Consider the following 13,417-nt stretch of genomic DNA (forward strand, 5'->3'; position numbering starts at 1 on the left):
CGGCAGGGCTGTCATAAACAGGGGTGTGTAGACTTTTTAAAATCCACTTTCTTGTGCTGGGAGCAAACAGTGAGCCAAAGTGACAATAAAGAATGTAGTTAATATACACTTCAAAAGGGAATTGGGGTCCAGTGGGTTGCGAGTACTTCCTGGTCGGGATTAATAAAGTATTTATCTATCTTAAAGACGTCTGTAAGGCTTTCATGTCCCTGAGCAGCGTGAGATTGTGCTTGCTTTTCTCTCCTGGTTTGACTACGCTCACTCTGGGTGGATTCTTCCTGCATGCCTCCTTTTTTAATTTCTTCATCTGTTGACAGCACATGTAAATGAAAACAAAAAACAAAAAAAACATCCATGTCAATAAATAAAGGAGCATGCGAGGACGACGGTGTCGTGAGTGTGATTAAGTGTGCCCACCTGAATTTTGTGCTTGTAGAGTTTACTAATCTGCTCTCCTTTGCGTTCCATTTTGAGGAGCAAGGTCTCCTGCTCGCGCTCCAGTTGCTTTCTTTCCTGCAGAGAAACACTTCGGTCCAGCTCGCGCATCAGCCCGTCTTGCTCTCTGGAACAACGAAACATAAAAATGAAGATAAAAAAAGTCAGCACAGTCCTGTTCAAATGCCAGGTTTTGTGCCATTACATCATCTCACTTGAAATTATTTATCATGGTCTCATTTTTTTTTTATTCATAAAAACCTGGTAGTTTATAGTTTTACTATGTTTAAAAATGCTGTGTATTTCTAATGCAAGCAGCAAAAATTAAATTAAAAAAATATATATATATATATATATATATATATATTTTATTTTTTTTTTTATTTTATTTTTTTTTTAATTTTTAAAAAAAATATATATATATATATATATATATATATATATATATATATATATATATATATATATATATATATATTTTTTTTTTTTTTAATAAAAAATAAATTTTCTTTCAAATCAAAATAAATCATTTAAATAAATGTGCTCACAAGCTCATCACCCTGAGCTCCTCCTGAAGCGCCAGCAGGAGCTCCGCCAGCTCGCCGCTGGTGGAGGAGGCGGAGCCGGAGGAAGCGTCCGAATGGTGGCGGTGTGTCCCGCTTGGGCGGACGGCGTAGCCGTTTCTGGCGAGGACGCGGCTGTTGCACAGCTGAGGCTGGTGGCGCTTCAGGAGGGACAAAACGGCCTGCACGTTGGCTCGGACCGAGTGACTGCCGCCGACGGACTGCAACGTATGAAGGCGATGTTAAAAAAAGGGACAGCGAGTGGACGGGACGAGGACTCATTGGGGCTCGTTACGTACCGTTCCGGCCACAAAAGGTACATCGCTGAGGTTCAGTCTGTAGTGGGGTTCCCAGTGGGAGGGCTTATAAAAATAAATAAACACAAAATAACATGATGAAGGTTAGTCATCAAGCTAGTTTTCTGAAAACGTTCAAATATGCAAATATGACGATGTTCTACCTGTACAGTAATTCATACCTTTATTGTTGTAAGTGTTAAAAGTAACAATAAAGTTAATTTATTCATTATATATAACCATATTATTCAATGGTTTTTTTTGTATGCTAAGTATCAGAATTAGCAAAAACCGTGAGAAAAAAAAATCCACATTGGACATATACTTCTTATGTCCAGCATACCTTTAAAATTCCCTTCTTCTCTTTCGGATGCGTGCTGGTCCATCGTGGCTGCGAGGCCGACTGCAGAAGGATCCTGTTGACCTCCAAACCTGACTGCAGCTGAGGAATGGATGACAAGGGTGATGAAGCCTCTGCAGGTGAGCGTGTCGCCGCTCATGTTGACTATTTTCCCAACTGGTGTACCTGGTTTGCTTTATCCTGGACCAACTTCCTTTGGTGCTCTTCTTCCTGCAGTTTCAGCTCCAGCTCGTGAATCTTCACCTGAAATCATGTCAGAATACTTGGACTGGAGTGTGTTGTTTGGATAACATGAAACTTCTCCACACCGTCCCACATACTTTATTTATTTATTTATTTTTAGAATCAGTATTAATAATAAGTATTACAGATATGTTATTTGCTGTATCGCATAGATTAGATTAGAATAGCTCTTCATGGTCATTGTGATAACAATCGCTCTTGGTTAAGCAGCATATTATGAAGAGGTACAACAAATCAAGCATGTCAAACTAAAGCACCCTGTATATACAACAACAATTAAATGTTAAATGGGAAAAAATGAATACAAAATAGGTAAAATTTTGTAAATGTAAAAAAAAACAAATATAATCATAAAAAAATGTTTTTGTTTTTTTAAATGAATAAAAACATCAATTTTAAAGGGTTTTAAAGGTGTTTAAAAATTAACATCACGATTTTTTTTTACATTTTTTAAGGGTTTGCCTTTTTGACGCAGATAAATTCTGCCTAGCAACAAATGGCAACGAGTGAGCAGAAAAGAAAATGGAGCAATACATTCTTTATTTTTTTAAACAACCCATAAGCATTAATTCAAAAATAAATGTGACCGTTTTAAAAATGAAATTGGGTGTCATAAAGAATCTCTTTTGACCTGCTGTTCACAACAAGGCAATGATTAAACTAGTACCACAAGTCAGCCGTATAGAGAGAGAGAGTTTGGCCAACTCGGCTTCAGCAGGGTAACAAGATGGCGTCCACATGTCATGTGACCAGCAGTTGACCAATCACGCTGTGAGTTGGCCAAACTCTCTCTATATACGCCTCTGCCACAAGTGATATGTGGGCTCCCTCTAGTGGTATCCCAAAGAATCACTGCCCAGGTTCTATGTAGTTGGAGTTAATGAACTTTTTCATGTTAGCATATGATATTTAAAAACTGATATTTTTTAAACATTCAACAGTTATTAGGTACCATTTTTTATTTTTTTTTTAAAAATACAATTTCCCTGTAAGCATAGTGTTAACTCATTCACTCCTTTCCAGAAACTAACACTGAAGCAACCCCCTTCACTCCCTGCTGTTTTACTGGATTTTGACTGATTTTGCAAGGCCCATAGAATATTGTGTTCTATTGCTACAGAAACATGAAACCTGCCAAAAGAAAGATTAAAGTCTCTTCTTTCACCAGGAAAAAAAGTATATTTCTATCTGTTTCCGTTTTGCAGTAATTAGCATTAGAATATAGCTAAGTTTCATCATTATTCACAAATCTATTTAGAATTCTGAGTAATTGAAGGTTTTTTTCAACATGGTCCTGGTTCATTTCCTATGCTTTGCTGCCACCTGCTGGTCGTTTGCGTAATAACTACAGTTTCTTCACCGTTCTTTGCCGTTGAGAGGCTGCATCAAAGCCTTCTGTATGCTCTAGCATTAAAAAAAAAAAAAAAACATACAAAACGTATAAATACGTCTTTGGGACACTTGAGAATGTATTTACACGTTTTGGGGCAGCAAATTAGTTCATGTACAAGATGGAGAGATCAACTTTTATGTTTTTATGCAGATTATGGCAAAATTTAGATCAAGTTATTCTTATTATTATTGGATCTCATTAGATTGTGCAGGTGTACTTGACAAGTAACCAGGGATGGAGTACTAGCTTATTTTGCAAGCGTCAAACTTTCTTTCCTCCATACCTCAGCTTGGGCCTGAGTGCGTGTGAGTCTGAGATATTCCTGCTCCAGTCGCAGCATTTTCTGCAGCTGGACGCGCTCGGACCCCGCGCTGGCTTGTTCGTGCGTGGACCTCGACGCCCCGATGCTCACCTGGACACAAAACCACAACGTTTATAACTTGAACCAGGAATGCAATTGGTGTTACCAACCTGCTGCTTGAGAAGGCTCTTCTTCTCCCCCTTTGCGTTGTGCAACATCTTCCTCATATGATCCAGCTGACGCTCCAGGTTCAGACAGCGGGTTTCTGCAGCCGCCAGTTGGGTGACTAGCGCTGCATGACAGTAGAACGATGAGGTGAATAATATCCCTTTGAAGTGCCTCTGATGTCCTGATCACTCTCACCTTGGTTGCAGCTGGACGGATTATCCGTCACCCTCCCCACATCCGTCTGGCTAGTTGAGGTCCTCACCCTCGCGCCATGTGGACGTGGCGTGTCTCTCCTTACGGCGCGGCCGCCAAGCTCGCCGCGTCTGTTCTCCAGCTCCAACCTCCTGATCTTCTCCTGGAGATGCTTCAACGCCGACAGGATGGCTGCAGAACCAAGGGAGGGTGGGGAGAGCAGATGTCCAAGCAGTGTGGCATCATGTTGCAGTAACCATGGAGCTCTGAAAAACACTCCGGTGCGGCAATGTAGTGATGTAGAAATTCTGCTTAGAAAATGCGAAATAACCTGCACTGCTGGTTTCAGGATAACCTTTGCTGGGTGATGAAGGTCGATAGGTGACATGAGAGTCACATGGTGGGTTGATGCATGGCCGGGGTGCGGGGTATTCCATAAAGGACGGCAATGACAGGCAGTCACCCGCAGCTTTATTAGGAAGTGGATGCAAGTCCAGCTGCAATTATATTCATATCAGATCGGTATTGATAGTGAGTATCAAGGATAAAGTTACACAACACATTGCATCGTCATAATCGAAGCACTGCAACAACGAACTGAAGTTAATATTAAAAATCACTACAATATCCGCTCGGAGCGATAAAAACGTCAACAACGAGCACGATAATGACTTTTGGTCATTTTAAAGAGTTGTAAAGACCACATTTAGAAAAGCTACCTCACGCGTGGACTCTCCAGCAACAGCGGATGTTTTTGACGCAGTCTCCATAAAGCACACCCGTTCGGAGAAGCAATAAAAGTCACAAAGCAATCGGTGGCATTAGGAGAGGAAAAATCATGAAAAGCTGTTCCTGATGCTAACTTATCTTGTGTGGCGCAAAAACAAAAAGCCAATTCTTTCAACCCGTGGTTTCAAAAAGGGTATGAGTGAATTAAGCATATGGGAACGCCGCGAGATGCGGTGCTAAGTGCAGCTAAACATACGTTTCCATGATCGTTACAACGGTTTATTGTTTCAACAAATCAAACGCACATATCTAGTTTATAGGAAGTGTAGTTTTTTAATAACGGATATTCTGAATTTCAGAATGACAGTACTTGAAAAGAAAACTACAATACCCATGAGAATAACGAAGGAAGGCGTGGAGGAGGTAGGGTTTGCGAGACGTGCCGGGAGTTTTACGGCATGTTCGGTTCTTCTGATAGAGTGGTTGGTGAGTGATTTTTCTTACATTGTAAATATTTATACGCCATTTAAGCACGTTTATTGAACGGCGAGCACTTTAATGCTTGGAGTTGATACTAGTTTAGTTAATGAACACTAGTACATGAAAATAGTTTAAGCTAGTACAACAAACAAAACAAAGCTAATAATATACCGTGCATTTGCTAGCACTATATTTACGTGGTCAAAAAAATCTTTAGTTAGACCTTCTATTATTTGTTATGCTGCTAGCCACAACTTTCCATGATAAATAAGAAGATAGATAGACAAATAGATAAATAGAAAGCTACTTCTTCATCCGCAATGGCTGTAGGGAAAGTCACTGTTTCAGTAGATTTCACATCGTCAACCTGATCTCCTAATAATATTATTAAAACAAAACGAAACAAAGACAACATAAAACATAATATTGGTACAAGACAGTATAGATTAAGATAGAGGTAATAATTCCAATCTTGTCTAAAAGTCCAGTGGCACATGATGTTGAGGTAACACTATTGGAAGTAAAAAAGAAAAGACAAAAAAAAATGCATAGCATGGGAAAAGGTGGGTTTTCTCAATCTTCAGAGCTGGGCAGTCTTTCAATAAAGCTGCTCGACTGCCTTAGATATGGTAATACAAATACAATCCAAATGCTTAAACATATTTTATAAAATGTAAACAACATGGTAGTGTTGCTGTGATATTTATCTTGTCTTGTCTTTCAGTCAGTTAGGCCTCAGCCGTGTATGGCTAATACAGTATTATTTGTACTAACTGAATTTCAAAGCATAATGTCTATTTACTATAATGCTCCAATGTTGTTTTTTTCTGTTTTTTGCTGCACGCTCCTCAGTCTAGTGTGAACAGCTCATTTTGTCATCATCATGACTTCAGACAACACCTTGTGAGTCCGATAAAAGTATTCTTTCTTTAAAAATGTCAATGTAATTTGCCATGTGGTGATTGTGCTGGTCCTTTGATAGAGTCATGTTGAATCTCCCAGTGCACTGTGTTTTTATACAGCTAATGTGCACTGCTATGACTTTGTGTTTTGCTTTCTAGGGATGATGATGACACTTTTAAGATCCTGATTGCTACTGATATTCACCTCGGATACCTGGAGAAAGATGCCATCCGGGGTGGTGACTCCTACACCACGTTTGACGAGATCCTGAAATGTGCCAAGACAAATCAGGTTACCGTAATGCTCACCCATGATTTTTACACTGTCCAAGAGGTATTCATTAACTTGAGGTGTATTTTTGTGTTTGTGGTAATGTTAGAATATGTTGTTTCGACTACTAAGTTTCAGCACAATTCCAGGTTCCTAGTTGTCCACAAATGTATTCAAATATTTGAAACAGTTTTTCACATAGAAAACAATGGGAATAGAAATAGAAGTAATTAATTCATGGCTCAAACCAAGACTAAATAAAACATTTGATTGAAAATAGAGGCTTGCAATTGAAGTGGATAAGAAAGTTTCGTTGCCGATACTATACGTCTGCATTGTTCTCATACTTGGAAAAAAAAACTATGTCATAGATGCCACTTCACCAGCCTTTCTTCATACTCAGAATCACTCTCTTGTCTATGCATGTTTACCGACAGGTGGATTTGATCCTGCTAGGAGGTGATCTGTTCCATGAGAACAAGCCGACACGCCGATGCCTCCACACTTGTATCACTATGCTGAGAAAATACTGCATGGGAGACTCGCCCATACACTTCAACATACTCAGTGACCAGACGGTTAATTTCAACACTACACAGTAAGTCCATCTGCTTGTTTTCTTCTACGTCCTGTTCGATGCACTTCATGTGATATTTTCCTCTACATATACAGGTTCCCGTGGGTTAATTACCAGGATGAAAATCTAAACATCTCCATTCCCGTGTTTAGCATTCATGGTAACCACGATGACCCGACTGGGGTGAGTCCCCGTCAGTTCACTTTGTAATTGCCTATCAATGCCACAAGATGGCGGAAAAACACATTTTTTTCTGTAAACTTGAATAAATGAAGCTCCTCCCCCATGGATTAGGCCTCTAAATGATTAGATTGGTGACTTAAAATAGGTTGTTGTGTCGCTGTGACCTGTCCTGGCTATCTTTCTGATAGCTTATCCAGTTGAAACCAGTTAAGACCATCAGGTCACACATTTTCACATGGGGTAGGCTGAACCGTACCCTCTGTGGGTGGGCGGCCAAGACCGTATAAATTTAGAGACTATTTTGAATAGATTAGACCTTCTTCCACATTCAGCAGATAAGGCTCCACGGCTGTGTACGCGATCTTTCTGGCATCCAGTAAATAGCTCAACTGAGAATATGCAGTCTCTTGGTTGTTATTATTAGCATAACGAGCCTTAAAAATAAAAGAAGCGGTGAAAGTTTCTATCTGAATTTTACAGTTTCTTGGCCACACACTGGCACCAAAGCATTATTTTTACAAAAGATATGTGGCGGTTCACTGTACGCACAAGATTAGCATGTATGTAAATGTGTCTTTTGAAGGCTGAGGGTTTGTGTGCATTGGATCTACTGAGTGCGTCGGGTCTCGTGAACCACTTCGGTCACTCTCAGTCGGTGGAGAAGATTGAGATCAGCCCCATCCTCTTGCAGAAAGGAAGCAGCAAGCTGGCTTTATATGGCCTTGGTATGTGTACCAATCCCATCACTTTTTTACAAATGGATTGTAGTCATGTGTGTTTGTTGTGTGTTTGTGTAGGTTCCATCCCAGACGAGCGTCTGTACAGGATGTTTGTCAATAATCATGTGACAATGTTGCGTCCCAAAGAAGACCAAGACGAATGGTTTAACCTGTTTGCCATTCACCAGAACAGGTGTGGAACTTCCTAATTTGTTCAACCAGCACGATTTAATGAGCCAAGACAAGAGACGACTTGTATGTCTCTTGTGTAGTGCAGTGGTTCTCAAATTTTTGACACCAAGTACAACCCCCCAAAAAAATTTACGCTCCAAGTCATGACCAACATTAAATTACAGTAGCCTATAATATTAAGTATTCTTAAAACATGAGACAGTCTTTATTAGGAAAATTTATAGGAAAATAACAATTGACTAATTAATTGACTGATTAAACCTTACGTTAACTAAAAATGTACCTAAATAAATATTTAAATCAAGAAGTTCTTTAATATTGAATGTAACTGTATTGTACTTAAAAGTTCACTACAACTGTGCTGTACTTGACAAATGTACTGTATTAGTCGAAAATGATGTTTAAATCACTGAAACGCTGCAGTTTGAATTCAGCTATTCTTTTCTGTACCACTAGAGGGAGCCAGCATACTACTGAGGATACTTGTACCGCACTGATAGGACAAAACGGCATATTTGTCAACATAAACTTAAGTCAAACTTGATTCCAGATCCTCACAATAAGGCAGAACTATGTGATTGGGTTTCAAAAATTAAATAATTATGTGACTTAACTGTCCTTAACTCATTCACTCCCAGCCATTTTCACAGAAGCAATCCCCTTTACTCCCGGCCATTTTACTGGATTTTGACTCATTTTGCAAGGCCCACAGAATAATGTGTCCCATAGCTAAAAAAATGGATTAGAGTCTCTTCTTTCATCTGTTTCCGTTTTGCAGCAATTAGCATTAGAATATAGTTAATAGTTTCATCATTATTCACAAATCTATTTAGAATTGTGAGTAATTGAGGTTTTTTTCAACATGGCCATGGTTCATCTCCTTTGGTCTGCTGCCACCTGCTGGCCGTTTTTATAATAACTATAAATTCTATTCTTTGCAGTTGAGAGACTGCATCAAAGCCTTCTGTATGCTCTAGCATAAAAAAACGTATAAATGCGTCTTTGGGACACTTAAACCATTTAAAATAAAACGTACTGATACCATTTTGGGAGAAAATAGTTAAAAATCCCACAGACAATATACTACATTGACATATTATGACTTGAAATTTTGTGGTCATATTACTAAATCTCAGTCCTAAATGTGATCCTTGATGCATTAAAAAGCCTTGCATTCAGCATCTTCTCAAATGTAAAGTATTGCAAATTCAGTCAATGAAATGAAATCTACAACTACTACCTCCAAACTGAGTACTATTACCTCCATCCTCCGTTATTCTCCATCTTTAGACTAATTCTCTGCATTCTGTATTTGTATTCAGGAGCAAGCACGGCCCGACAAACTACATCCCTGAGCAGTTCCTGGATGAATTTCTCGACCTAGTGGTGTGGGGTCACGAGCACGAGTGTCTGATAGCGCCGAGCAGAAATGAACAGCAGCTCTTCTACGTAACGCAGCCTGGCAGCTCCGTCGCCACTTCGCTGTCTCCCGGGGAGGCGACCAAGAAGTAACAAAACGCGCATGTAATCGTTGAAGGCCGTAGCAGCCAAATTGCTCTCTTTATGTGTAGGCACATTGGGTTGCTGAGGGTGAAAGGGCGTAAAATGAACCTACAGAAGATCCCGCTGAAGACGGTGCGTCAGTTCTTTATCCAGGATGTGGTGCTCTCCGACTACCAGGATGCGTTCACAGTGGATACGCCCAATGTTATAAAGAAAGTGGAGAACCTTTGCCACGCCAAGGTAAAGAGTCCAATCCAATGTCATGTAGTTGTTCTGAAAATTTTTTATTTACTATAAATGATGTATTTTTGTTCATCTATCTGTGCCAGAGCCGTATCTCGAACGACGTATCTGTTTCCTGTGTTGCGTTGCAGGTCATTGAGTTGCTTGAACAAGCCGAGAGGGAGCGACTGGGTTGTCCGCTCACCCCCGAGAAACCGCTCATTCGCCTGCGGGTTAGCTTGATGTCGCGCCCCAAAATTTTGCATGCGTTCCTATTCCTGCCACATCTCACATTTGAACCTTCTCCTTAGGTGGATTACACCGGCGGGTTTGAAACCTTCAACACGTCGCGCTTCAGTCAGAAATATGTGGACCGCGTGGCTAACCCCAAAGACCTCATTCACTTTCTCCGATGTAGAGAGAAAAAGGAGCAAATCAAAGGTTAAACCAATATTACATTAATTTGATATCATGTTTTCATTCTCATCCAACCACCCATCCATTTTCTATTCTTTTTTTCTAAACATCTTAAAGTACACAATGTCTGCACAGCAAATATGGCATTTAAATAAAGATGGACAAGTAACTCCGCTAATAAGTGCCAGATACGCTAATCTGGAGTAAATGAACCCTTTTTGAAGAAAAAGTACAAGTGGAATTTTCCTTTTGTGGCTTGTCACCACTTTGTAATGTGCATTACTGACACCAACAGGCTTGGGGTGGAACATGCGTGCCAAATTTCACTGAGACCTCTTGCGGCTGACCCTGCTCATGTTGGCCAATCTTTTCTGTGTCAGTTTGGGTGATGACGTCATCATGCTATCTCTGAATGCTCTTGTTTTTACATGTATTCTTCTTAGATGAACTGAATGTTGACTACAGCAGGGTACTAAAAACGACTGCAGTCGAGGGGCTGAGAGTGGAGGACCTGGTGAAACAGTACTTTGAAGCCACTGAGCAGGTGCAATACACACTCACCTCATCTTTATTCATATAGATATTCATACGCTTTACAGAACGCTTGACATAAGATATTAACAATAATACGAATCAACAAATCTACGCACAGTGCTACACGTTCTCTCATTGCGTTTTCTCACAGAAGGTGCAGCTATCCCTCCTAACAGAACACGGCATGGGCAAAGCCATTCAGGAGTTTGTAGACAAAGACGAGAAAGATGCCATCGAGGAGCTGATCACCTACCAGCTCGAGAAGACACAGCGCCACCTCCAGGGCCGGAGTGTAATTACAGAGCAGGAAATCGACGCCGAGGTCAGCGGTTGGCGTTTCAACAAAAAGTGTGTTCAGCAGCAGTAAGCAAGCTCACAAGTGTGTTTTTGACCGTGTGTTTCAGATCAAACTAATCAGAGAGTCGAAAAAGAACACCACAGAGGAAGAAAATGAAATCAAAGAGGTTTGTGAGCTGAATAATGATGAGTGCGAGACATTTACATCCATTGCGCGCATACGTCCTCGTTTAGGCGATCAACAGAGCCAAGGCTCACCGCTTGGAGCGTGGAGAGACCGCACTGGACGTCGACATGTCTGACCCGCCGAGTGACGTGGATTCTGAACAAGACACTGCACCCGCCAGAGGAAGAGGGCGAGGGCGAGGGGCCAGAGGGCGGGGACGAGGAAGGGGTGAGTCCTTAGCTGATGATGCAAAGGTTCATTGTAGTTGTGTAGCTTTGCCAGCGAGAACAATTTGGGAAAAATAGTGTCCGTGAAAACCCCGCCTTTTCGCTATTTACAAAATCAATTTTACATACATAATTTTTTGGGTACTTTTTCTGTAATGTCCTAAGATGCCACAGGTTTCTGAAGCCATGGCTCATAGGAAAGTTGTAATTGATATCAAGGAAGATTTGTTGACGTGGTAATGTCAACTGAGAAGTAAGATTTTTATATGTCGAGTGAGGTTAATTTTAGCCGTGGTTGTTATTAGTGGAAGTTATGGAGAATCTCAGTGTGATAAGTGCCCCCTGCTGGCTGGGAAGTGTATAATTCTCAGCAAAGTGAAATAAAGCCAGACCGTTTAAACACATACCATGACCTAACTTTTTAGAGCGTTGATAGTTTGAGTATATTTTTCTATAAATAATAGAAAAGTGCATAATCATAACGACTTGTTCCAAAGAAGAAAATACCTACAGGAGATTAATATCTTGATTTTAAATCATCACCCAGGTGCTAAAGCCTCTGAGCCGAAATCTTCCGCACGAGGAGCTTCCAAGAAATCCCCAATGACGAGCCAGAGTAGAAGCATCATGCAAGGTGTGTGAGGTTGTGTGACAGCCGTGTGCGAGTGTTGTGTATATGCTCAAAAGGCACCTTTTGACCTCCATTGTTCAGCTTTTCAAGCACCTTCCCAAAGACCTTCTCGGAGCTCAGCGGCCATAGCCTACGCAGCAGATGATGTAACGCAGACACTGTACTTTCATAGTTTACGTTGGTATTCTTCTGAATATTGTCTCTCCTTCTCACTTTTCAGCTCACCATTGATGACTCGGATGAAGATGTACCTGTAATGAAAGCTCGGCCCTCTTCTAAGTATGTTTGTTTATCTTGACTAATTATTCAAAGAATTGTTTTAATTCACAATTGGGGAAAATGAATGTTAAAATTTTAATTCAATGTAGTTGAAAGTTCTACCAAACATATTTGAAAAAAATAAATGGATGCAATAAAAATGTGCTTCCTTGTTAAAGAGATCGAAAGAATGAAACATTTGGTGACATCATCGGGTGACAGCCTGACTAACAGGTTGTGTTCCAATACTTTTGCTCACCCAAAAACGTCACAGAGAAATAGTTTGTTAAATTTAACTCTATAAATCATCTCCCTACTTTAGTTTTTTTGTCTGCATCTTCCCTTCCCCTAGCCTCATATTCCAAACATGACATCCTAAGCAGTTGTTAAAAATTAGTGTCTCCTCTTAATCACTTCAGAACAACATCGTCGTCATCCTTGCGGCAGAGCCAGAGCCAGACATCCAAAGGAGTGAGTTTTGATGACAGTGATGATGAGGTAAAGCAGTGCTACATTTCGTCTTGTTATATATATTTCATCTCCCGTCATCAGCTTTTGCTTTTCTCATTTTCCCACGGTCAGTTGTTTATCCGTTTTTGTTTTCCCCTCAATCCAGGATGATCCCTTTAAAGGCCGTGCCCAGCGTGCAAGGAGATAACTACAGCCGCTTCCCACATAAAAGCCCCTGTTTTTAATGTTTATTGACCACAAACTAAGTGTTAATGCTGCTCTGCGTCTGTGTTGTTCCGAGAGCCTCCAAGCTGCATGTCAAGGTTGCCTACAGGTACAAAATTAACAGTTGCACTGTAGCATGAAGTAAGGATCAGTTAACGCTGTTAATTGCATCTGTTTTCTCTAATAATAAAACGTTTCATACAAAATTAGATTTATGTTTTTTCTCAAGTCAAAGCAGTGGGCGTCAAGTGGATCGCTCGCTGCAATGAAAAAGGTTCAAGGTAAGAGACTGAAAATTTGGAGACACAGGAAAAGGTGGGTGGATGCAGTCTCCGGGTTTCTATTTCCAGTGTGAAATCTGCCACAGAAATATTGTCTGGCTCCGTTATTGTTCATAGTTTATATAGTGGAGTGCCCCGTTGTTACCATTGGGTCAGGGTGTGCCAAAAAGAACCAAAGACAACTTAAAGTATCCAGTTTCA

At 40.4% G+C, this 13,417-nt stretch overlaps 2 protein-coding genes across 2 annotated transcripts; one reads left to right on the forward strand and one right to left on the reverse strand.

Moving 5' to 3' along the window:
* Window positions 1-16: 16 nt before the first annotated feature.
* Window positions 17-4,919, reverse strand: cep57 (centrosomal protein 57). Its single transcript, XM_077566098.1, has 11 exons — window positions 4,672-4,919; window positions 4,284-4,449; window positions 3,956-4,144; window positions 3,763-3,884; window positions 3,575-3,703; window positions 1,821-1,898; window positions 1,638-1,736; window positions 1,298-1,360; window positions 984-1,219; window positions 418-562; window positions 17-307 (listed from the first exon to the last, which is right to left on the reverse strand). The coding sequence occupies exons 1-11, from the start codon at window positions 4,720-4,722 to the stop codon at window positions 176-178; spliced, it is 1,410 nt and encodes a 469-aa protein (XP_077422224.1). The 5' UTR covers window positions 4,723-4,919; the 3' UTR covers window positions 17-175.
* A 169-nt stretch (window positions 4,920-5,088) lies between these two features.
* Window positions 5,089-13,141, forward strand: mre11a (MRE11 homolog A, double strand break repair nuclease). The gene is made up of 20 exons (XM_077565979.1): window positions 5,089-5,167; window positions 6,014-6,064; window positions 6,223-6,355; window positions 6,772-6,932; window positions 7,007-7,094; window positions 7,678-7,819; window positions 7,892-8,006; window positions 9,328-9,513; window positions 9,577-9,748; window positions 9,883-9,963; window positions 10,042-10,171; window positions 10,591-10,691; window positions 10,833-11,003; window positions 11,086-11,145; window positions 11,213-11,372; window positions 11,919-12,005; window positions 12,084-12,148; window positions 12,223-12,281; window positions 12,680-12,758; window positions 12,877-13,141. The coding sequence occupies exons 2-20, from the start codon at window positions 6,045-6,047 to the stop codon at window positions 12,916-12,918; spliced, it is 2,052 nt and encodes a 683-aa protein (XP_077422105.1). The 5' UTR covers window positions 5,089-5,167; window positions 6,014-6,044; the 3' UTR covers window positions 12,919-13,141.
* Window positions 13,142-13,417: the final 276 nt, after the last annotated feature.

This window comes from Vanacampus margaritifer, chromosome 5, assembly GCF_051991255.1.
Source record: "Vanacampus margaritifer isolate UIUO_Vmar chromosome 5, RoL_Vmar_1.0, whole genome shotgun sequence".
Lineage (NCBI taxonomy): Eukaryota > Metazoa > Chordata > Actinopteri > Syngnathiformes > Syngnathidae > Vanacampus > Vanacampus margaritifer.